The 25,901-nt window shown below is 41.6% G+C and overlaps 1 protein-coding gene across 2 annotated transcripts in view; it reads right to left on the bottom strand.

Annotated features, from left to right (window-relative positions):
* ASB7 (ankyrin repeat and SOCS box containing 7) overlaps window positions 1-25,737 on the bottom strand; it is a 54,022-nt gene extending 28,285 nt beyond the window's left edge. The window contains exons 1-4 of one of the 2 annotated variants that reach the window (XM_032342211.1): window positions 25,188-25,737; window positions 24,928-25,022; window positions 17,358-17,479; window positions 15,066-15,327 (exon numbers count right to left, since the gene is read on the bottom strand). In XM_032342211.1, coding sequence (XP_032198102.1) covers window positions 15,066-15,276 — 211 coding nt within the window. In that variant the 5' untranslated portion in view covers window positions 15,277-15,327; window positions 17,358-17,479; window positions 24,928-25,022; window positions 25,188-25,737. The remainder of the gene's footprint in view (window positions 1-15,065; window positions 15,328-17,357; window positions 17,480-24,927; window positions 25,023-25,187) is intronic. The other variant, XM_032342210.1, reaches the window with a different exon arrangement.
* Between the last annotated feature and the right edge of the window lie 164 nt (window positions 25,738-25,901).

Genomic DNA, 25,901 nt, shown 5'->3' with positions numbered 1-25,901 from the left:
AGCATGTGCTTAACCAACTGAGCCGCCCAGGTGCCCCCTAACAGCAGTCTAATGCTTGTTGTATGCTGTTGTCTTAAAGAGATGAAAATTGGAGCGTGATTCTAAGGTGGGCTCTCCCATAATCCCTGCCTCTTCAGGTCCATGCCTTTGTGTACCTCTCCCCTGGAGCTTTAAGCAGGACCTGTGACTTCCTTCTAACCCAACAGAATTTGGCAAAGGTAATGAACTGTCACTACTGTGATTGTGCTATGTTATATGAGGTTCCATCTTGCTGGCAGACTTGCTACAGTGACTCTCATTGCTGACTTGATAAAGTAAGGACTGCTAGTGGGAAAGCCCATGGGACAAGAAGCAGCAGGTAATCTCTAGAAAAAGGTCCACAAGAAGTTGTGGCCCCTAGTCCTACAAGCACAAGGAAACTAACCTGGTAACAACCTGTGTAAGCTTGGAAGCAAATTTTCCTCCAGCCTATAGTTGAGAACATTCTGGATAACACCTTAAAAGTACAGGGTAATAAATGTGTGTTGTATTAAGCCATATGTCAATGTAATTTGTTACACGGCAACAAAAACAAATACACTGTTTTTAGATATACCCGTACCCGAGTAATTACTTTCACCAGTGATCTTTATTTTTTTCTATGAAACACAAAGAACAGTTTTGCTAGATACAAACTTCTGGATTGACAGGTTGTTTTTGGCAGTCAGACTATGTCATCCAGCAGCCTTCTGGCCACTGCTGTTTCTTATGTGAAATTAGCCGTTAATCTTATCAGGGAATTCTTACACATAATGAGTTACTTCTCTGGGTGCTTTCAAGATTTTCTCTTTGTTTTTGGCTTTCCATAGTTAGACTATTTTGTGTACAGTTAGACTATTTTGTGTACAGATGACTTTATCCTACTCAGAGTTCACTGAACTTTTCAGATGTACAGTTTAGCATTTATCATTAAATATCAAAGTTCTGGCCATGATTTCTTTAAATATTTTTTCTGCCTCTTTCTGTCCTCTCTTTTCTGGCTCTCTCATTAGGCTTCATGCATATGTCAGTATTCTTGATCCCACAGGACTATGGGCTCCAATTTTTTTTTTTAAACTTTTTTCTGTATGTTCTTCAGACCGAATAATGTTTCTTGATCAATTTCCAAGGTCACCAATTTCTTCTGCCAGTTCAAATCTGCTGTTAATTGCTGTAATGAATTCTTGATTTTGGTTATTGTACTTTCAACTGGAGAATTTAAACTTAGGGACATACACATTCAAAGATATGTAAATTCTATCTCTTTATTGCAAGTTTCTATGATAAATCACTGTCATTGTGTTTTCCTTTAATTCTCTGGACATGGTATCTATCCTTAGTTCTTTGAACACATAATGGCTGCTTTGAAATTCTGTTAACTAAGTAAAGCACGTGGCTTTGAAATTCTGTTAACTAAGTAAAGCACGTGGGCCCCTTCACAGACACCTTCTATTAGCCAGTCATATTTCCTGTGTCTGAGCTATCCATTCCTGTTTCTTAGACATGTCTCACAATTTTTCTCAAAACTGAAGATTTTAGGTGATATTGCAGCAACCCTAGATTAATGAGGAACATCTTAAAAGTGATGGGGTGGAATGCTGCTGCTGTTTGTTTTAATGAAATGCTCAGACTAATTATACAAAGTCTGTGTTCTCAGGTGTATGCAGCCACTTATGTCTCTGCTCAGTTGTTGATATTATTAAATTCTGGCTTCTAGGGGCCAGAATTTTATTCCTAAGAATAATTTATGTTTGGTTAAGATAACTATTTCTGACCAATGACTGGTCAGAGGTTGTGCTTAAACATCTTATAGAGCAAGGCCCCCGCACTTGGGCAACGTGGTTTGTGGACAGGCTGAGGTGGACATTCAGTCATCAGGGAATTTAGGAGTGTGCCCCTGCTCTCGTTCCCTGGTGTCAGGTTCAGCGAGGGAGGAGCAGATAACTGGGGTCCTCTCTGGCCTTTCTTAAGCATGCATGTGGGGGCGCCTGGGTGGCTCAGTGGTTAAAGCCTCTGCCTTTGGCTCAGGTCATGATCTCAGGGTCCTGGGATCGAGCCCCACATCAGGCTCTCTGCTCGGCAGGAAGCCTGCCCCCACCCCCATCCCCCCGCCACCGGGCTGCCTCTCGGCTTACTTGTGATCTCTGTCAAATAAATAAATAAAACCTTAAAAAAAAAAAAAAAAAAAAAAGCATGCATGTAGCCTTCCAAATTCCCAAGAAGCCCAAATGGATATTTCCTTCTCCAGGTCACCTATTAAATGTGAGGGTCCTGAGTTGCTTGGCCCAACCAGTATCGCAGCCTCAGGGAGCTGTGTCATTGGCCCTTCCAGATTGTTTGTCACCTAAACTGACACCACTGTTATTTTCAACGATGCTCCAAGCACAGGGCATTTTCACTGAGTGCTGAAAGCAGGTCAGCCCACTGGCAGCAAGGAGAGTGCTGGCTCTCGTGATAACTGCTGCAGAGATTGTTGGGGGAAAGGAAGGGCAGATGGGGGCAGCCACTTTGGGTTCAATTTCTTCTTATTCAAGTTTCTTATGGTGAAATTTAGATAACTGATTTAAGATCATTCTTCTTTTCTACCAGAAGCATTTGAAGTTATCAATTTCTCTCTAAACGCCACTCTAATACATCCCATAAACTTTGATATATTGTATTTTCATTATCATGCAGTTCAAAACATTGTTTTTAATTGCCAACCATCTGAGGCTGTCCTAGATATTCTGATAAACTTCCACTGTAGTCAGAGAACATATTCCTATAATTCTTCTATTTCTTATAATTCTTATAGAATTCTTACAGTTTCATAAAATTTACTGAGACTTCAATGTGAGTATATCATTTATCCTTGTGTTCTATCATTCTGGTATTCACACATGAAAAAAAATGTATATTCTGAAGGTGCTGGGTGTAGTTTTCAAAGATACCAATTAAGTCAATGAGCTTGATTATTTTTCAGATTTTCTCTAGTTATTGATTTATCTAGTTATTCTATTAATTGCTGAGAGATATAAAAATTTGCAACTATGACTGTCAAACTGTCCACTTTTTCCTTTAATTATCAAATTTTTGCCTCAAACTGGGCTCTTTTATGATGTACACATCTATGATCCACATACCTCCTGATGAATCTGTCCACTCTGTCACTGTCTTTCTTTAGTTCTGGTTAACAGTTTATGTCTTAAAATAGATTTTATATGCTATTAACATAGCCACACTGGCCTTCACTTAATTACCATTTGCACAGTATATCTTTACCCATTTATCTACTTTCAACCTATCTGTCTCGCTACAGTGAAAGCGAACCCCTCGTAGGCAGCATTTAAGTGAGTCTTGTCTACTCCTTTTAGACAATTTCTAGCTTTCAACTGGAGTGTTTTGTCCATTAATGTTTAATATAATTATTGCTATAGTTTAGGTTTACCATTTGTTTCCTCTATTGTTCCCCTTCTTTCCTTTACTGCCTTTTTTGTACTATTAGACCATTTTTTAACATTTCATTTTAATGTCTCTATTGACTTTTTGGTTATACATCTTTACCTTTTTTTTTTTTTTTTTTTAAACTGATTCTTCTAAGGACTGGAATATATACCAACCTGATCAAAATCAGAACCAGGATTTATACAATGTACTATTATATGTATCCCATTTGCATTTAAAAGGAAAATCCTAAAATCAGGAAAATACACATATAACCATCATACCCTAGTTTACTATACCTGTGATAACCCTTGAAAAAGTTTTGGGAAGCACCACATGCATTTAGCAAAGTTACATAGGAAAAGAATTGCTTGGAGGTCTACAACATAGTTATGCATCGTGTTGTAAGTATTAACACAGGAAAGAGAGGCAAAAGTGATGGAGGAAAGCAATGTAGATGATCATCTAAAACTCTGCTAATAATTCACCACAGAATAAGAAGTTGGAAGGTCAGATAGTATAATGTCTTCAAACAGGATTTCACCTAAAAACTATTTTTTCACTAATGAAAAAATGTTAATTTAGTAAAGCAGCAGTGGGAAAAATAAAACAAAACAAAACAAAGAAAAAAACCCCAGCATTCCATGATAACTACTCTCAACACTGATGTTAGACTTGCAGCTTTTCTTCTATACCTTTTAAAAAATTACATATAAGTGTAGTCATAGTCTAATAACTTAACCTTTGTTTGGGCATGAGAATTTTAAAAATTTTGTGAAATGAGGGGTAAAATTTTCAGACAGAAAAAAATCTCCTCACTTAGGATGGATTTCTTGAAATAAATTAATTAGAAGAAAATTTACTGGACAAAAAGATCTCTCAATTCTAAGGATCTAATATATACTCCTAAACTGCTTTCTCCAAGTACTTTCATCAATTCCTACCATTAACTTTTCTGTTTTATCACACTTGAGATATCATTTGCAAAATCTTTCATTTTTGAAATGAAAATAAAGCTTTGAAAAGCTAAAAATAATTTCTTACCACACTGCTACGGATTTCTTTGATTTATCCCTTATCTCCCCAACTTATTTCATGTGTTTCACCATGAGGATTTTGCCTACGATATCAAGAGGAGCCCTGAAATGCTTTCCTTAGGTTCCTATGGGGATCTGCTCTACAGATTTAACTTCTAGAGCTTCAACTGACTGTCCTTCAGGTCAGTGACATAAACACTGAATCTGAAGATATATAAACACACCTAAGATCAGGGTTTCTTAAGGTTATTTTCTTAAAATGTCCAACATGATCTTAGAATTTTTAGAAAGATTCTAAATGGGAAAACGAAGAGGAAAATAGTAATAATCGAGGGTTTCTTATAATTCCCACTATTATAATACAAACTCCTCAGCATAACAGCATACTGAACTGGTCAGAAAGATTATCGGGATTTGTACTGATATACTATTATATGCGTTCAGAAACTCTGATATTTCTGGGCATCATAAAACCCTAAGTATTCATTTTGAAGCATGATATCTGAAAGCACAGGTACACCTTGTTTGACTATATTGTGCTTTATCACACTTTTTACAAAAGGAAGGAAACCTGCATCCTTGAGCAAGTCTTCGGGCACCATTTCACCAACAGTATTTGTTCACTTCATGCCTCTCTCTGTACCATATGTGGGTAACTCTCATGGTATTTCAAACCTTTTCATTATTGTTCTATTTGTTCTGGTGATCTGCTACCAGTGATGTTTGATGTGACTATTGTAATGGTTTGGGAGCTCAATACACTGTAACTGCATAAGAAGTGAAACTTAAGCAATAATGATCAGCCATTATCCCATCTCTCTCCATCTTCTCAAGCCTCCCGATTCCTTGAACCTAACAATATTGATAGTAAGCAAATTAATAACCCTAAATGGCCTCTAAGTCTTTAAGTGAAAGCAAGAGTCATGTGTCTCTCACTTTAAATCAAAAGCTAGAAATGATTAAGCTTAGTGAGGAAAGGTGAGTCAAAAGCCAAGATGGGCTAAAAACTAGGCCACCGGTGCCAAACAGTTAGCCAAGCTGTGAATGCAAAGGAAACGATCTTGAAGGAAATGGAAAGTGCCACTCCAGTGAACCCAAGAATGGTAAAAAGGCAAAACAGCCTTACTGCGGATATGGAGAGCGTTTCAGAGGTCTGGACAGAGACCACAGCAGCCACAACATTCCCTTAAGCCAACGCCCAGTCCAGAGCCAGGCCCTAACTCACTCTCTTCAGTTCTGTGAAGGCTGAGGGACGTGGGGAAGCTGCAGAAGGAAAGTCCAAAGCTATCAGACGTGGGCTCGTGAGGTTTAAGGAAACAGGCCGTGTCTTAACATCCAAGTACAAGGTGAAGTAGCAGGTGCTGATGGAGAAGCTAAGGCCAGTCATCCGGAAGACCCAGCTCAGAGAATTCATGAAGGGGAACACACTAAACGACAGATTGTCAACGTAAACAAAACTGCCTTCTATTGAAAGAAGGTGCCATCTAGGACTTACCATAGCTAGAGAGGAGAAGTCAACGCCTGGCTTCAAAGCTTGAAAAAGACAGGCCAACTCTTGCTAGGGGCTAGTGCAGCTGGTGACTTAAAGTTGAAGCCAATACTCACCATTTCAAAAGTCCTAGTAGGGCCCTTAAGAATCATGCTAAATCCACTCTGCCTGTGTTCAATAAAGAGAAGAACAAAGCCTGGATGACAGGAGAGCTGTTTACCACAGGGTTTACAGAGTATTTTAAGCCCGCTGTTGACGGTGACTGCTCAGGAAGAGAGATTCCTTTCAAAATGTTACTGCTTGCTGACAATGTAACTGGTCACCCAAGAGCTCTGATGGAGGTGGACAGTGAGGTTAATAGTGTTTTCATGCTAATGTCACAACATCCATTCTCCAGCCGATGGATCAAGAAGTAATTAAGATTTTTAGGTCTTATTATTTAAGAAATATCTTTGTAAGGCTACAGCTGCCATACACAGTGATTCCTCTGATGGACATAAGCAAAGAAAACTAGAAACCTAGAAACGATTCACTCTTCTAATTGCCACTCCGCATTGTGATTCAGAGGAAAAGTTGAAGTATCAACATGAACAGGAGTTTGGAACAAGTTGATTCCCACCCTCATGGATGACTGCCAGGAGTTCGAGACCTCAGCAGAGTCAGTAACTAGAGATGTGGTGGAAACAGCAAGAGAACGAGAATTAGAAGTGGAGCCTGAAGATGGGACGGAGCGGCTGCCATCTCATGACCAACATGAATGAATGAAGAGTTGCTTCTTAGGGATGAGCAAAGAAAGTGGTTTCTGGAGATAGGATCTACTCCTGGGGAAGATGCTGTGAACACTGCTGAGATGACAACCAAGGACTTAGAATGTGACATAAATTTTGTTGATAAGGCAGCCGCAGGGTGAGAGAGGATTGACTCTAATTTCGAAAGAAGCTGTTGGTAAGATGCTATCAGACACAAACAGAGAAATGGTTTGTGTAAGGAAGAGGCAATCGATGTGGCGAACTTCACAGCTGTCTTATTTTCAGAAATCACCACAGTCACACCAGCCTTTACAACCACAACCCTCATAAGTGGGCAGCCATCAACATAGAGGCAAGACCCTCCACCAGCAAAAGGACTAGGACTGGCTGAAAGCTCCAGTGATGGTTAGCATTGAGTGACGAAGTCTTTTCTAATTAAGGCGCGCATGCGCACCCACACACACACATTTTAATATACACATATATATTTTTAGGGGCGCCTGGGTGGCTCAGTCAGTTAAGTGTCTGACTCTTGATTTTGGCTCAGGTCATGATCTCAGGGTCCTGAGATCGTGCTCTGCAGGGAGTCTGCTGGAGATTCTCTCTCTTCCCTCTGCCCCTCCCCTGCCGGCACGCATTCTCTCTCTAAAATAAGTAAATAAAAGAAAGGTTTGTATATACTTTTTAAACACAACGCTATTGCACCCTTCACAGTCTCCAGTACAGTGTAAACAGAATTCTTCTACGCATGGGAAACCAAAACTTCACTGACTTGCTTCACTGTGATATTCACGTCATTGCCGCCGTCTAGAACAGAACGGCTACACCTCCTGGGCACACTGGCCAAGCCGCCAAATATAATTTACCTGCACAAACTTGTGTTTCACCTCTGTGAGGTCTACCCTGGTAGCTGTTATCATGTAGCTACTGAGCTCTTGAAACATGGCCACTCGGACTGCAGCACTGAATTTTTAAAGTTCATGGAAATGTAAACGGGCCAAGTTTCAACAAGAAAGAAAGCCTCCCCAATTTTATTTTTTACCCGCTCTGAAATATAGACAGTATCAGCTAACCACGTCAAACTCACTCCTTTTCTCACTGAAACTGGGTTCCTCCCACAGTGGCCACCAGTGTGGCTTCACATGGCCACTCCCTGACCAGGCTTCCCCGGTGGTCATGTCACGGGCACCACGGCTCGGTCACCCACTGCCTGTTATCTCTGAGTGTTGTTAGCACCCTGTGATCACTCATTGGTGGTTTTACTGTGCAGATTTAACAGTGGTGAGTGGTCTTCCTAAACCTCTATGTCCTGCTTTGTTGTTGTTGTTGGTGGTGGTTTTTTAATTGCATTTGGTTAACTTTCCCCTGCTCCCTCAACCAACAGCAACCTTTTTCCCCCTCAGTCCCCAAAAGTCTGTGATCTTGATTCCTTTTCCCTGCCTCGGCATGTCCAATCAATCTATCCGCAAAGACTGTTGCCTCCCCTTTCAAAACCTACCCAGAATCTGACCACTTCTCAACACAGGACTGCTACTGTCTACACTGAGCCGCTGGCAATTCTCGCCTGAATTATTCCAAAGCTTCCTGATGCGTCTTCCCGTTTATCCTTGGCTCCTCTACACGACAGCTTTCTCAAGCCAGATGAGCCCTTCAGGAAGTTCTCCTCATTCGTCAGTTGAGAAGCCTGCGATGGTTTTCCATTCTCAGTCGCAACAAAGTCCAAAGTCTTTTGAGCCTTCAAGGACCTGCAGACCACATCAGCTGATCAGACGGTCTCTCTGACCCAGTCGGCCCTCTCTCCCATTGCTCTGCTCTGGCTGTTGTCCTCCTGGCTTTTTCTTCAAAGTGCTGGTTATGTTCCCATCTCTGAGTGTGTGCGGTACTTGCCGGTTTCCTTTACCTTTAACGTTTTTCTCCCAGATATTCTCATGGTTGGGTCTTCATTTCCTGCAGGGCTCAACTCCAAGGGCACATTGGGAGCCTTCCCTACATACCTCATTTAAAACTAAATCCTGTGCTTCTCCATCCCTTCTCTGCTTCCTCTTTTTTTTTTTTTTTAAAGATTTTATTTATTTATTTGACAGAGAGAGATCACAGGTAGGCAGAGAGGCAGGCAGAGAGAGAGAGGAGGAAGCAGGCTCCCCACTGAGCAGAGAGCCCGATGTGGGACTCGATCCCAGGACCCTGAGATCATGACCTGAGCCGAAGGCAGCGGCTTAACCCACTGAGCCACCCAGGCGCCCCTCTGCTTCCTCTTTAATCACGGTGCTCATCGCCACCTGACACTGTACACGTCACTGTCAATTTCCTCCACTTAGAAATGTGCCGTGGCAGCAGGGTCTTTAGGTGTCGCCGTGTCCCCAGCGCTCAGAACGGTGTCTGACACACAGCAGGTGCTCAATAAATATGTATTTAGGGTTGGTGTAGGCAAGTGAGACCACGGTCCCAATCAGGGAGCAGGGACCCACCTGCTCTTGCCTGAGATCTCAGGCTCTTTCCCTAAGATCACATACCATCACCAGTGAGCTTGCTACAACACATATCTGTCTCCACCACTCCTGTCAAATGGCCCACCACGGTCCCTGGAAATCAATTTTGGATATGCTTTCATCATAATGAACTCTTCTCTGTTCCTAAAACCAAACGTGCTCCCCTTCTCCTTCTACCCTTCACACTCAGTGTCCTGTGGGTTTCAAATAATCCCACATCTCTGTCCTTCCGGTGCCCCATCCTTGCCTCGCCTTTCAAGCCCTCAAGTCCAACCATGCTTTCTCTAGGAAACCTCCTTCCTGGCTGCCCCCACCTCCACTCCTGTAACAGCGGGGCCCCTTTTATACGTGGCACCCAGGTGACTCTGCTGGAACTGCACTGTCTCCCTATAGGAGACCATACACAATCATGGCTAAGACCATGGGTCTCAATCCTAGCTCCAGTACTTATGGGGTGAATGGCCTGGGGCAAATTACTTCCCAACCTTTGGCTCAGTTTTCTCAATGGAAAGACTACTCCTGACCCTTATAGAATGGTTGTGAAGAAGCAGGCTAGTGCTAAGTGCAAAGTAGTAAATGCTGGCTCTAAATCTACCCACCCAGCAGTCTATGAAGTGCCAGACGGCTAGCACAATGTTTGCTCACTCTGTATCTCAGTGCCTGGCCCGGAGCCTGGCATATGGTAGGTGCTCAAGAAATATTTGCTGAATCAATATGTGAACGTGTGATTTACAGTTTACCAACTGGCCACCTCATCTGTCTGTATGAATCCTCTCTCCACTCTCATGGGGGGGTGGGGTAAGGAGGGGAGAGGAAGTGAACCTCTATTTCCTGTGGGTTATTCTGCTCACTTACCCTTTTGAATCTGACATCATTTCCCCTTGCTATCCATCACGAAAGAAGCTTATTAGGAGGAGGGGGCCAATCTGACTGGAGGTGTTCAAGCTCTTGAAGAAACTGTGGTTTCAGGAAAAGAGCAGGTGTGATGAAGTCAAGCCCTTTTCTGATCCCACCACAAGGCTGGCCCATGTTCAAGAAAGCATCAGTCTGGTCTCCATAAGGCTGGGGAGCAATCCTTTTCGATAGCTGACACTCGTCTCCTCACTCTCTCACCGAGAACGAATTGGATACGGGCTCTACCCTCAGAAGTTCCAAACTAACAGGAGTTACACTGAATACCACAGGAATTAATCACTGGGCTTGTGACAGGAGCTGCAGTAAAAAGGTACAGAGAATAACATTCCATAACAAGTCTGGATGGCAAGAGATTCCCGAGGAAGGGGTGTGACAGAGAAGATGGAGTGAACGAGGGGAGTGTGGCAGCAGTGGGGTGAGCTGGGGGACTCAGCAGGTCCTGTGCAAAGGCCTCTGAGCTCAGTGAACGTGAATGAACACAGAGGGGCTGCGGCTCGGAGATGAAGCTGAGACCTTGCAGCGCCATGTAGATCACAGGAAGGGCTTTGACTAGTACTCTAAGAGAAGTGGGAAACTTTCAGGGATAGATTTGAAAAAGGAAATATGTGCATTTTCATTTTTTATCACGGATCACTCTGTTCAGAGACGGGCTGGGAGGGGGCCAAGACTGGAAGCAGAGATGGGGAAGAGCATCGCGGTCCTGGTTCCCTTCCCCCGAGGTGGAGCAGTGCCCCCGACGGCAAGAGAGAAGATCTGGCAACTGTTTAGGAGGAAGAAAGTCAAGGGTGATTTCTAAATTGCTGGCCTCACAGGCTGTGGTGTGAGCCATGAACGTACAAGAGGCTTACCTGGCAGCTGGACACACGGGTTGCGAGGTCAGAAGGCAGGCCTAGGCCAAACAGAGAGCACCCTGAAGCATTACACGTGGCCAAGGGGACAAGGGAGGAGGACGTTCCTTCTTCTGTTAATGTTTCCAAGCTGATACATAACGTGCTAGGAAAAAAGTACACCCCAAACCTCCTAATTCTGCCACGGTAACAGGAGTGAGTAAAAAGACGGTATTCTTCGAGAACTAAAGAGAAGCTTCTCCAAAATATTTAGTTCTGTTGTTTTAAAATGTTATGTGAAAACATAAAGAGCTAAAACTGGCCAAGACATCCTTAAAGAACAAGGAGAGGAGACCTGACGCCCTCCCCCCACCTCTGTCCTCCAGAAATCAAATCTTATCACTGAGTGATATTAATTACAATAGCTATCATAGGGACTCAGGGTTCCACCAACAGACACTAGACTCAGTGGAACCACACGCACACGAAAACTTTATATCTGAGCTGGAATGACATAGCAATGGGGACAGAAGGGATGATTTAGGCTACCTTTACAGGGAAAAAATATGAAATTGTACCTGACCATCTCATACCATACACCAAAACCAATTCTATACATCCATCCAATTCATCTGTCCAATACGTCTACCTAATTCTGGACAAATTAAGGACCTAAACGCCATACAACTTTTGAGAAGAAAACATAGGCAAATAACGATCTTTGGGTATGACAAGATATAAAAAGCACAAACCAGGGCACCTGGGTGGCTCAGTTGGTTAAGCAAATGCCTTCGGCTCAGGTCACAATCCTGGAGTCCAGGGATCGAGTCCTACATCGGGTTCCCTGCTCAGCAGCGAGTCTGCTTCTCCTTCTGACCCTCCCCCCACCTCATGCTCTTTCTCGTAAATAAACTCTTTAAAAAAAAAAAAAGCACCAACTGTAAGGGGAAAGAAAAATAAAATTCACCTACATTAAAATGAAGACTTCTGCCCAACAACATACAAACATGACCTCAGAAATGTGAAAAAGCTAAAGACTGAGAGAAAATTGGTGCAATGTAGATCTAACAAAGAGTATGTGAGCAATTTCTACAAATCAGTAAGAAAAGTACCAGAAAAGGAGCCCAGTCTTGCAACGTTTTGTTCCTCAAATGTCATTCCTGGGGGCGAAAAAGAAAGAGAGGCCAGCAAATGACACAGAGAAAGGGCAAACCATCTGGTGACACATTCCTGACAAAGGCCAGGAACAGGCACTATCCCACCTGGTCAGTAAGGACGGAGCCATTCTAACCTTCTTCGGAGAACAATTCGTCAAAAATGAATGAAAAAAATATACTTCACATCCCTTTGATTTGGCCATTGCAGTTCTGGAATTATCCAAGAGATAAACTCTTTCACATATGTTAAAAAAAGAAAAAATGAGTCAAAGACATTCTCTGTAATAGATTCTAGTAGCAGAAAAATAAAAAATCAGAATGTCCAACAATAGAGGATAAGTTTAAAGAAAATTACATCCATGCAACGGAATCTGAACATGTTAATACAGGACAAGGAGCTATCACTTAGCTAAATTGCTCTGTGAAAAAAATCAAGATGCAGCACAGACTATTAACAAAAAAGGAACAGGCTAGAAGGTGGAGGATGGATAATTACGTACACCTGTGATCTCTGCAGGGACGCCGCAGAAACCAGGAAGACGGACTGCCCCTGGGAAGGAGACTAAGGGACGGGCTCTAAAGGCATTTTTCCCTCACCAAACAGTCCAAAATACCTTTCATTCGGTTTTTAACTACATATATGGACATACCATGTTCTCAACAAATGAAATTTCCTGCCACTCTCAAAAAAAAGAGAATGGTTTAAATAAATGATAATATGCCCATACTAATAATACTAATAAAATATTGTATTTAGCAGCTAAAAAACAAATGAACAAAACAACAACAACAACAACAAAAAAACCCCACAGGGTAAATCTACATGTATTACAAAACAGGCACAGGGTTTTTCGGGGGTAATGAAAATGTTATAAAATAACTTATGATGATGGAGGGCCAACTCTATAAATATACTAAAAGCCACTGAACTGTATGCACATTTTAAATGGGTGAATTGTAAGGCATAGGAATTCTACCTCAATAAAAGCTACTAAAAAATATATACACACACACGTGTGCACACCCCACCCCCAGCCACACAGAGGGGAGGGTGGGTGAGGAAACTCGGTTCAGTAAACTAAGGCCCCCAGGCCAAATTTGACCCACCATTGGGTTTTATAAAGTTTTATGGAGACACAGCTACACTCCTTCATTTCCAAACTGTCTATGGCTGCTTTCATGTTATAAGGGCAGAGTTGAGTCATTATGACAGAAACAGCTGGGTTTGCAAAGCCTAAAATATTTACTATCTGGCCTTTTACAGAAAATGTTTGCCAACACCTGATATTAAAAACAAAGACCAAAACAAAACAAAACAAAACAAAAAAACCTAAGTTACATAGCTGAGTGAAAAACAACTGTAGGAAAACAGGGTCAGTATGATATCCTTTATGTTCTAAAATCACACGCAACATAACATGACATATTTTCAATGAGTACATGTAATAGTGTCAGGAAACGATCCCCAACTCATACCTATGGTTACTTCTGAAAGGGGACAGGCAAAAAGAATTGGGAGTTGGGGGAAGGGGTCTTTGGCTTTATTTGTAATTTATCTGAAAATTGTTTTATTTAAGGAGACAATATCACCTGAGTAACTTTTTTTTTTTTTAAGTTAATTTTTTAAAAGCAAGGCTGGTAGCAGCAGAAAGTAACAGGACTAGGTTGGATTAAGACAGCGAACTCTGATCTTGGTAAGCACTGCCAGAATTTTAAGTGTTCTGATCCTACACCTACCTTTCAGTTTTTTTCCAACCTTTCTCCTGTTCCCTTCCCTTTGGAAGTGAGCTTTCCAAGGCTCATGGTGAAACGAGGTAAGGGCAAGAGGAACAGGAGGGCGAGAGGGCAGTACAAAGGAGGTAGACTGTGAATGGCTGGGCCTTGCCCACAGTCCACTGTTCTAGGGATCTAGTCCCTAGCAGGGGCCCCTGGGATGTGTGAAGACTCAGTCTCGGGCCTAGCAGTGCCCTGTTAGGGCTCCCGCTCACAGCCCTCATATTCCCAGCTTGACATGATTCACAAGGCCCTCACCAGAGCCCTGGGGCTTCTAGAGATTTCTGTACTTCAAGGAGTTTCCAAGTTTGCCTAGTCTTATAACACAGTACACCTTAAAAATGAAACTAACTGATTGTGTCAGGGAGCAATTCAGGCCCCAGAAGGACACGTGTGGAACGTGAGTCCCAATAACACTGCTCATGCTATCATTACAAAGATCAAATGGGTACAAATGATAAAAGACATAGAAGTCCATCTCTGGAAAAGAAAATAAGCAGAAATTCCACTGGGAAAAAAGGTCAACTAGTTTAGGGCAGTTACTACAGTTACTATTAATTATGGAAATTGTTAACTATGGGAATGGACAGTTTTTTGAAGCAAAAGCACAAAATGCCAGAGGTGGTTTCCAACTCTGTGTATTTAAACAAAATGAGACCTCAGCTAACCTGTCTTCTAACCTAGACTATGTACAATTCTGGAAAAGATAAGAGCTCTAAAACAGCAATAAAAGAAAGCATCCAAAGGTTTTTTTAAAGGAAGTAAATTCAGAAGACAGGATACTACTAAGGCCATGATATTTAATTTAAAGGGACCTGTGGTAGGTCTCTGCACAAGCAATTACCAAACGGGAAACTTGTGTACCTCTCCAATCGTGGGTCCCACAGCCACTTCTGCTTCTGAAACAGCGTAACCAGATAACACGAAGGGTTGCTGGGAAAACCTGACTGCATTTAAACTACAGGGATGGGGGGAAAAAGCACAATGACCAGGCTGCTCTCTCAAACAATCTGATTTTGAAAAGACTCCGCATAATTGCAACAAATCTTCACGAAGAAGAGGATAAGAAGTTGGGTGCTAATGAAAGAGAAGCAGTAAATGTTATTATATACACAGGCACGTATATTTTAAACTAAATAGAATTTAGGTTTCTCCTTGGCAAAAAAGGCTTGCTTCCGGTAAACTCACCTCCATGTTCTAGAAAGACTCGAACACATCTTTCCTTCCCTCGCGCTGCAGAGAAATGAAGCAGGGTCCAGCCATTAGCATCCCGGCCATTGGGAGAATAGCCTTGTTCTAGCATCTTCCGGACTGTGTGAACATCCCCAGCGGCCACTGCAGCCTGAATCTGCAATTCTTCCTGGAGCTCAGGGTTCCTTCGACAGTGGTGGTGTAACATCCTAGCTGAGTCCGCTTTTTACAAAGGATTCATTAGGTCACAGGGAACAGCCTTTGAGGGGAAGCAGAATTCATGAACGTTAGAATACGTGCTCCTCGTGCTGTGTCTGTTAAACATCACAGGATTTTCCATTGCTAAATTACCTAAATCCTAGTAATGTCAGTCTACCCTACTACAACTAATTAACATGCACCTATTATGACCAAATTTCTGTAAGAATATAAAATATTTCAAACAAAAAGCCAGGCATAAAGGTCTGGATTGCTGAAACAGGACAGGTCTTCTCTAGTCTTTTGAAAACTCAAAGCAAAGATCCCATGAGCACAGCAGCATTATTTCAGGTAGAATGGAAGATGATGTTGGTCAGCCATAAAATGGGAGACAACGGAGGAACTGGATTTGTTTGATTTCCCTAAGGCACAGAGTTATAAACCACTCAAGGATTCTATCACAGATCCGTGAGTGAATATGGGGTGTCAAGGGGACAATTCATAGACTAGGACGACTACAGACCTTCAACTATGAGAAGCAGTTAAAAAAAAAAAAAAAAAAAAAAAAAAGTAAAAAACTCTAGGTGGGTCCCCTAAAGTATTTCAACAATATTTTATTTTTAGCCCCAAAGGGTGAAAGGTTTGGGGAGGAAGGGGAAAAGGCAGTGGATGGGGCAAATTAAAGTAAAATGCAGAATCAACATGTATTTTTTCCTTTTACTTCTTTTTCTCTTTCTGTCCTCCCTACTCCGTTATTTGATGCACGATTAACCATCCCTCTTTTTCTGCCAGGTGTCTTTTCCACTTTTCTAATTTCAGGTTTCCAGAAGTTTGCCTCTGTAAGAGTGCAGGGTACCAAGATTACACAAAATACTTAAACAGTGTAAGAACTGAAACAAGCTGTTGATTCACCATGTGAAAAAAAAATCATTTTAAAGAAAAAGGAGTGTACTGAATTTCTGCACTCCCTAATAGGTCACAAAGGAGGTATGCACTCAGACTCAATATAAAATGAGATCTCCTTCCTGTGAAGAAGGAAAGTCCAAATTGAACTGGTGAAAAGTGGCATCTTACACATGTGTGTGCAAAAACATTTGCAGTACACTTTTAAGCTTTACAGAAGCTTATGGAAGCTTTAACTAACTTGCTGCTAAGAAGCCATTCCATCTAGGCTAATTTTAAGGAATAGATTAGACTCATCTCCTAATTAGTAGGCTTTCATTTCTAAAAATAAAAAGTTATGTGATAAAGTCCTTTAAAGACATTTTGGTCTCCTATGTAGGTTAGACATCTTGGGATAATCTTGTTACCAATAATAATTTATCTTGTAAAATTCCTTGTTATAGATTGTACCAAGGTAAACTTAAGCCTGACCTAGGTCAAATCATCATAGCTTAAGAGTTAAATCAAATACCCTATGTTGTTTTATTCATTGAAAATGGTTATTTTAAACTCTTACATATTACTATTAAGTAACATAAAGGGAGAAATTTCCTGATAATTTGTTTTCTTAATAAACATGATTTCCCCCTTATCTCTTGACTACTTTTTCAATCAGCACTATAAAATTAAGTCTCTTAGAAATTTTAAAACTGAGAATCCTTTTGAAATAGGTTTCTGCTTATTTTTAGAGTTATAAGAGATGTCAAAGACCATTGGGAGAAATTAATTAAAATTACTACTACTGGGGTGCCTGGGTGGCTCAGTGGGTTAAAGCCTCTGCCTTCGGCTCAGGTCATGATCCCAGCATACTGGGATCAAGCCCCGCATCGGGCTCTCTGCTCAGCAGGGAGCCTGCTTCCTCCTTTCTCTGCCTACTTGTGATCTCTGTCTGTCAAATAAATAAATAAAACTCTATAAAAAAAATTTTTTAAAAACTACTACTACTATGTGCTCAAAACAAGCAGCTTCAGATTATTATTTTTTTAATGAGACAATTATCTTGGCACTTAAATGAGGTCTATTATGCAAGATCCAATCAGTATCAAAGCAAACCTGGGTTTTCTTTTAGCAAGTGTTGTGTTTATATGTTAGCTGATTTGAAGGAAAAGCAAGGACTGCACAGATGACCAATGACCCTCAGTCACTTACCTTATGGAAGAATGTCCCTTCTCCGGATACGTGGATTGCCTAATAACCATTGTGCACATACAGCATCGTGGGGAGGAGGCTCAGAGTGTGTCCAGCTTGCGGCGTGAATGAGCTTTCTTAACCTAAAGACAAATACCAATTATGGAAGATTCCTAAAAATAATAAGAATCAGAGCTGCTGCACAATCTACCTTTGGACAAGCTTGAATGTTAGCATTTTATAACAAACTTTCAGAGCAGAGAAAGAACTCAGATAAGTTCTTAGAGAAAAATACCATGGTATCTATGTTAATCTCCAAATTGATGGAGAATATGGTTTATGTTCAGGAATTTTTTTTCCCCCTAAAAGGACAGTTTTTGAAAAAGAATAAAGATAAAAAAAAAAAAATCCCACATTTGGAATTTGGATACAAACGCAGGTTCTTTTTGTTGTTTGCTCTATTCACAATATATTTTCAGACTTGCTTCATCTCAATTACTTTTTAACGGACACTGTAGGCGCTTGCTCTTTCTAAACAGGACAGAAATGAAAGCCTGTGTTCATTCAATACAGTAGGTGGTCAGGCCCAAAATGGAATCTATGACAACTAAAAGGAGATTATGTCTTTCAATGCTAGTACTTCATACACCCAAAAAGCATTATGTTAACCATTTTGAAACTGTTATTCCTTTATGCATACATCAAACCAGGTAAAAGATCAACAGCATTTCTTGTCAGCTTCCCCACATGAATTTTGAGAAAATTCTCTCTTAACCTGTAAGAAAAAGGCTCCTTCTCCACGTAAATTAAATCCTAGGTCTGTGAATACCACTAAGGTTAAGAGCACATGCTAAGTGACTTCACATACTACACTAGAATCACCCTAGAAATTACTCACTGGAAAAACGGCCACCCCTTTCCCATCGGGTGGGTGTGCTAAACCCTGTGTCACGTCAGCAGGAAAGGTCGGGCCACCTGGCAACCTGACATGCTTTTGGGAAGACTGGCAATCACAGTGCTGCTGGGTGCACACCAGAAATTTCAACCCATCCAAATCAGGATACTCTACTTGGACCCTTTCCTTTCTCCCCACCCTTTTTTCCCTTGTCAAACTTCTTCAAGAAAGGCCAAAGAGTTGGCCAAGATGCACTTGGAAATAATACCTGACTTAAAACTGCGTATCATTTCTAAAAAAAAAAAAAAAAAATGAATGAGACATGATCGGGACAACCCCTACAAGGCAAGCTGCAAAAAAATGCAGAACTACCCTTGCAGAAATGCCCAATTCCTGGGGGGTAGGGGGAGCGGCACAAGAAAAGAAATACACAAGACGGGCCTGGAGCATCTCACTGTGCCAAAAAGAAATCGATCAAAGAAAAACGGCAGTAATGGGGGTGTGTCACAGGAACACAGGAACCAACAAATAGAGCTCTCGATAGCCAAGATGAACAATTTGAACGAGATAATTCAAATACTACTGGATTCTAACCCAAAGTGCAGAATATCATTATGCCCATATTGCTATCACTGGTTGAATAAATAAAGGAGGGGAGGAGAAACAAAATCTGTGCCTAATTCCAAAGACCTATGTAGATTCTCCCTGCTCAAGGAGGTAGTGCATCACTCCCCTCCCCTTTAGCGTGGGCCATGTAGAGCGACTTCCTTCCAATAAGGATAGCACAGAGAGGGAGGCAAAAAGCAATCTGATGGTGAGAAACCTGAAAAACACTGCTTCAGCGCAGTGATCGAGGTTAACAGCAGCAGTGCCAAGTCATGTTATTAGTATGATATGATGAGAATGACCATTTACCTTGGTGGTCTTTCTCTCCAAAGCCCATAATCTCAGACTAATTGTGAGAAAACCACCAGACAAATTCCAATGGAAGGACATTCTACAAAATACATGACCAGTACTCCTCAAAATGTCAAGGCCCTCAAAAGCAAGAAGTCTGAGAAACTTGTCATGGCCAGAAAGAGCTTAAGGAAACAAGATGCCTAAATGTAATGTGATGTCCTGGATGAGATCCTGGAATAGAAAAAAGGTATTAGGTAAAAGCTAAGGAAATGTGAATATGCTATGGATTTTAATTAAAAATACTGCTCACTGTTGGTTCCTTAACTGTAACAAATGCACCTATTAATATAAAATGTTAGCGGAAGGGGCGCCTGGGTAGCTCAGTCGTTAAGCGTCTGCCTTTGGCTCAGGTCGTGATCCCAGAATCCTGGGATGGAGCCCTGCATTGGGTTCCCTGCTTGGCGGGAAGCCTGCTTCTCCCTCTCCCACTTCCCCTGCTCGTGTTCTCTCACTGTGTCTCTCTCTGTCAAATAAATAAAATAAGATAAAATAAAAAGATGTTAGTGGAAACAGGGTGTGGAGGAGTTTATGGGAATTCTGTTTTATCTGTGCACGTTTCTCTAGATGTGCAAAACTATGCTAAAATAAAACATCTGTTTAAGATGTGCAAACTGAGGGTCTCCAATGACGAACTTCCAGCATTTTCTACAAATGAACAGGGGATTATTTTCTACATGAGCTATATCTGCATTTCAAAAATCAACACCACTGGATGCCTTATTTCCAAGGGTGTTCTTGGTATCCCCTGCCTCCCAAGAGAAGTGGAGATGGCTCTCCATGGTTTCCAGCCTTTAAGAATCCTTGCTCTTACGGTCTCCCATCTACCCATGGCCACTTCCATGAAGGCAGGGGAGTATGTGTGGAGGAGGAGATGCAAGATAGCGGTGGAGAGAATATGAAATGGTATTAATTTATTAATAATATCAAGAAAAGGCTGTGCTAGAAGATGAAGTGACTACTTCTCTCAACAAGAAAGGTGCACATACCACAGTAACTTGTGATAATGCTGTACGGGCTCCTTTAGTCAGACAGGTGAAAGTTCACTGAGAGCCTGAGTTTGGCACACTGTTGGGCCTTGGCCACCGGTGTTACCTCTTGGTAGAACTTTAACAGAAAGTTATCGGGGCACCTGGGTGGCTCAGTTAAGCGTCTGGCTTCAGCTCAGGTCATGATCCCGGGGTCCTGGGATCGAGCCCCACGACAGGCTCCCTGCTCACTGGGGAGGCTGCATCGCCCTCTCCCTCTGCCCCTCTTCCCGTTTATGCTCTCTCTTTAGCTCTTGCTCTCAAATAAATAAAATCTTAAAAAAAAAAAAATTTTTGCATCCTTAACATAAATCAAATATACCCAGAAATGTTAAGATCACTTTTCTCTTTTCTGACAATGCTAAGTGCTATAAATAATAACTGTAAGTTTAAACCGAAAAAGCACACTTCACATGCATCAGTCTTTCCTGGAAAAAAACAGACACACATACCATGCACACATAATTCCTGTCAGCTTCATCCCTTAAGTTATGAAGGGCAATGACTTATTACCAAATATCCATTATAACAGTCCAAGGCACCAGACAAGTAATAAATTTTATCATGGTGTTTTGCGAGTTTGCACTTAACAATTTAGCTATCCACATGTGAATAAATTTTTTTTTAAAGACTATAGAACTGAAAAAGGAAATACACAATCCAGTGCTAAAGGTGTCTATTAAAAATCACAGAAGAAGTCCAGAGGTGAGGAGATTGGAAAAAAGTCTATTTCCCCTCCAGGAGAAGTTCGAAAATCTGAGAACTCCTGGAAGTCACCTATAAAGCAAAAGAATATGGCCATGGAGGCAACCTTCTCAAGAAATATATGTGAATGTGAGTTGTTTTAAAGTAAAGACTCAGAATGACTAAAATTTGGAAGGTGCAATCTTAGAAATTCCATTTCAGGTTTCAGCCCAAAAAGAGAAATAAACATACAAAGAAGGAAGACTTCAGAATTACATCCCCAAATGAGCCACCTCCCCAGTGTATATCATTTTGGGGAAAGTGTGTTGGGATTGTTTGGGGAATGTGTGTTGATAACAGGATAGTGTGTTGAATAGTGTGTGTAAATTTCACAAATCCATCTATTTCAACTCTCCATGGTGTCAAAAGAAAATCACCCAGGCCTCTGAGCTTTTACACTGTTGGCCATACTCGAAACTATAAATTTGGGGATTAGAATGTTACCACTAAATTCCATAAAGATGCCAAGTGAACTGCATTAAGTTGAAACCAAATTTCTTGCTGCACATAATTCAAAAAAAGTTTATATTCACAGAACAGAGCGAAGCATAAGAAACCATAAAACAAAATATATTTAAGACCTGTCTGAAACTGTAGACAACTTTCACCAGATCTGCCACATGTCCCCAGTTTCCTTTGGCATACACGATTAGTCACTAATAGCTTTTTGCATATTATTTTCACTAAAAGTCCACACATTTTTGGATTAAGTGATACAAATTAGAACTGTGCTTTCAGATTTCACACCAACTAGAAACAAGATAACAGCTTGCTACTCAAAAAAGGAAATAAGCATTTCTTTGTAGAGCAAACAGAGATACAGGCTGGTATGAAAATAAAATCAGCAACTCCAAGGATAGTGGCTCTGAGGGAAAAAACCCTCCATGGGCTCAGAGGTCCTGGATGGCTGCAGGAACACAAGGTCCAACATGTGCAACACCACTGAGGTCCATGTTGACCAGAACTATTTGTATGATCAAGAGTCTGGATAAATAAAGGATAAGTGTTTTTTTAGTATCACTCTGCATAGTTAGCATGGTATTTATGCTCTAGAACAAGTAAGGGCATTCCTATTTCCTCCAAGTTGCTGGGCCTCCGGGTGATGCAAGGATGTATTATAATGCATGACTTATCTACAATTCTCATACGATTGTGCCTGCTTCGGCAGTGCATATACAATTCTCCTATGATCCAGAAGAGAAACCAACCACTTTCACGGAATGTGGAAGAGGCAAGAGAGGAAACTGTATAACTCACTTAATCCAGCCTCAACTCAAAGCTTAAATCACTTAAGTATTGTAAAAGAGGAGGTCTTGTCAATATCATCTTAGTAACTCACGGTCTGGCACGATCATCTTAGCAGCCTCACAGTAGTACTGAAGAAGTTTGCAAGAAAGAAGACAATCATTCTCTACTGAGGGAGTGTCTTCAGTTGGGAATGAAATGAAAGGCTATAGGTCAGATATTAGGTATGCTTGTATAAACTTTATCTGACTGAAGACTTTATAGGAATTGTATGAATTTCTATGTTATCCAAGCTAAATGTGAAGAAAATAGATATTATATGTAGCATAATTTTTTTTTAAAGATTTTATTTACTTGATGGACAGAGATCACAAGTAGAGAGGCAGGCAGAGAGGGATCGGAGGGAGGCAGGCTCCCCGCCAAGCAGAGGGCCCGATCGATGTAGGGCTCGATCCCAGGACCCTGGGATCATGGACCTGAGCTGAAGGCAGAGGCCTTAACCCAGTGAGCCACCCAGGAGCCCCATATATGTAGCATAATATCAAGCAACTGTGAATGGTATCACTTCAGGTATAAAGACAAAACTATGGCGCCACAGCAACCTCAAAAGGCATCACTGAAGATCTTTAGTTAAAATCAGTTTTTCTCTCTATGTGACTATAAATCTATATTTGGTTATCAAATAAATCAGGTTCTTTACCTTTGTTTTTTTCCCCTGTAAATACCCATGTACCTGGCAAGAGAATTAACACAAAGTTAACTAGTGGGCTCAAAAATATAAACTATCTTAACTGTCCATGTTGGCAAATAATTACCCAAATAAAACATTTTAAATGTTCAGCATAACCTAGACCAAACACTTTCAGTCATGCTGGTATCTGGAACTAATGCCAACAGTTTATCTATCTATTATCTATCTATCTATTCCCTAATCCTAGAAAAACTGTTAAAAGCTGAGGCAGAATCAATGAAATATTATTTAAGCAATGAGAATGATCTGGCTGGCAACCAGGAGAAAGCAGTGTCCTTTCTGTACCTTGATGCTTGACTTGCCACAGACCTGTTCTCTTACCATCTCAGGTGATAACATCCCTTGCAAATGAAAACACACTAGAGTTATATCTAAAGTAGAAAAAATGTTTAAGTGAGAAGGCCTGAGTAGAAAATACATAATTCACTTTTCCTTTAAAAATAAACTTCATATATGTTAACAAAAAAATATTCCTAAAGTCATCACTAGGCATCTCTCTGGCAATTTGCATATTTAAATAAAGAAAATTGCCTTTCACTTTATAGACTCCTGTCTAGTTTCTACTGAAATGAAGTGGACCCTATTTCAGGCTGCCCTAAATGTTCACCATGGAAGTCACTGCCAGATACTGATTTTCAGTCTCATTCAGTAGCATACACTCTCCCTTTGGTGTCCAGTTCCAGCTCTCAAGAAAACACAAACCCTCAAAGCACTTAAAAGTATCTTTAGCAATGTCTTCGCAAGTAAAGGAATCAGGAAAGGCATTAATTTATTTTTGTAGAAGGCAGAAAGTCCAGTGGAACAGAGTAAATCAAAAATTTCCTAATGTCTACTATTTTAAGTACTTCTTTGCACCTGAAATTCCCTAAACAATCTGAGATATTAAAATAACTCTGAGATTAATCAGTCACTTTATACCCCTGTTATTGGATGGCAGAGAAGTCATTCACTCCACTAATTTCTGAATTAACTCTTAGATAATTTCCCTGATCATATTCCCTCTTTAGGAATTACATGAATGTCCTAAACTTACCTTTAGCGCATTTTCAGAGGCAGCAACAAAATACAGCAGCAGAAATGGGATCACATGAATGAGATGATTAAATTTCAATCTAACAAATTATCTGTAAGGGTTTTGAAATGAAAAATCTTATCTATTAAGAGTGCAAAAATAAAGCCCTAGATTCTATACACACCAAAACATTCCTCTGTTTGCAAACTCTTGAGTGTCAAATGATTAACCTAATAGTGTATAAAGTTCTGTAAGCTCTAGAAAATCAAAGGTGTAACAAATATTATATTTAAAAGTTTCAAAATCCATCCATATCTGTCACACAGAAACACGAAAAAGCCACAAGAGTTAATTATATTCAAGTGCTTCAGAGGCAAATACTGCTTTCAAACTATCCACGCTATCCAAGAACACAGATTCACTTTTCACTAGAAAAGTCACATTATTTTCCGAAACTCATAAATTTCAAGCCATTACTGTATCTTCTTCTACCAAACCCTTGTCAGTTAGTTAACTCAAATGATTTTTTGACAGAGGTAGAGGAAAGGTGATAGGAAGACATAAAGGGAAAACAGAAAATTGTGGTTTAATTAAAAAGCAGAGTCATTGAGAATTAACAAGCAATTAACAAGGAATTGAGAATTCCTATGAGAGTAAGATGTGCGGGGGCTACAAAAAGGTCTCAAAGTCTCAGAGCAGGGTAAATGGTACAGTGTACCAAAAGATAATGCAGAAAACAGAAACAACATACAGAGAGAAAGGGGAAAATACATTTCTGAGATAAAGAAGTTATTAATTAAAATCTTAAGGATCAGGCACGGGCAGTGTTTTGTTTTTGTTGGGAAACTGAATGCCAGGAAAGAGTTACATTTCTAGGTAACTACGCTGAAAATAAAGCAATGCTTAATGAGGTAGGGGCCAGGAATAAACAATGGGGGAGGGGAGGTCTGGCTCATTACCTTTAAAGAGGATGCTGGTCAGAGGCTCTCTGCTGCTTCTCTGGTGGGTGGCTTGACCCCTTCCTGCTCTCTCGTCTCCTCTAGCCGGCTCAGACCTGGAAAGCAAAAACCAGTGAGTGGTGCAGTGACCCAGGGGCGAGAAGGAGGGTGCTTCTGAAGAAGGGGTAGCAGAGGAAGAGTGGTTAAGAGCAGACAGGAAGAAGCAGTGATTCTCCCTCTCAGCCAGCCCCCTTCCCTTCGGAGGAGGTAACTGACTTTACCTGTCTCTTCAGCTGCTGCTTCTCTTCCTCCTTTCAGCCTTCTCCACACTCACCAACTTCTCCATTGAACAAACACTCCAGGCAGGGCCGGACACGGGTGTTCCTGATTCTTCTCGGTGCCTCACGGCCCCAACCCGGCGAGCATCCGGACGGTCGAGCAGAACTGGGGAGACGGTCCTGACCGCCGGGCAGCCTCGGAGCAGGGGTGCAGGGAGGAAGTCCCGGCTCGAGTGGGGGGGCAGCCCGGGTCTGAGAGCTCGGAGCAGGGGTTGCCGCGCTCGGGGCCGAAGGCTCCCAACTACGGGGGCACACGGGAGGTCTCGGGGCAGCGAGGTCCCGGGTCATACAGGGTCCTAAGTGCCAGCCGCGGGGGCTACAAGCAGGGGGCTTTCGGGATGCACTTTGCACTGGGCCACCCCCGCCCCCTCCCTCCAGCACTTTGGGGTCACTGGGATGGGACCAAGCCTTCAGCAGCCAATCAGCGGCCGCATCGGAGCCTGAGCTCGGAGCCGTAAACCAGGTCCGGGGTGGGTGGGGGTGGGGGGGTGGGGGCGACTTGGTTGGTTGGTTGCTTCCTTCTCTCCTCCTTACCCCCGGCAGCCCCCACCCCTTGCCTGCCGTAAAGCCGTCTGCGCATTCGCGACAGTTAGAAGAGGCGTGCCGATCGAGGTTGGAACTCGTCTCCGATTGGTTTCACTCACTTCCCCCTCGGCT

Source organism: Mustela erminea, chromosome 5 (genome assembly GCF_009829155.1).
Source record: "Mustela erminea isolate mMusErm1 chromosome 5, mMusErm1.Pri, whole genome shotgun sequence".
In the NCBI taxonomy this organism is placed as follows: Eukaryota; Metazoa; Chordata; class Mammalia; order Carnivora; family Mustelidae; genus Mustela; species Mustela erminea.
This window is presented reverse-complemented; position numbering and strand designations above follow the sequence as displayed.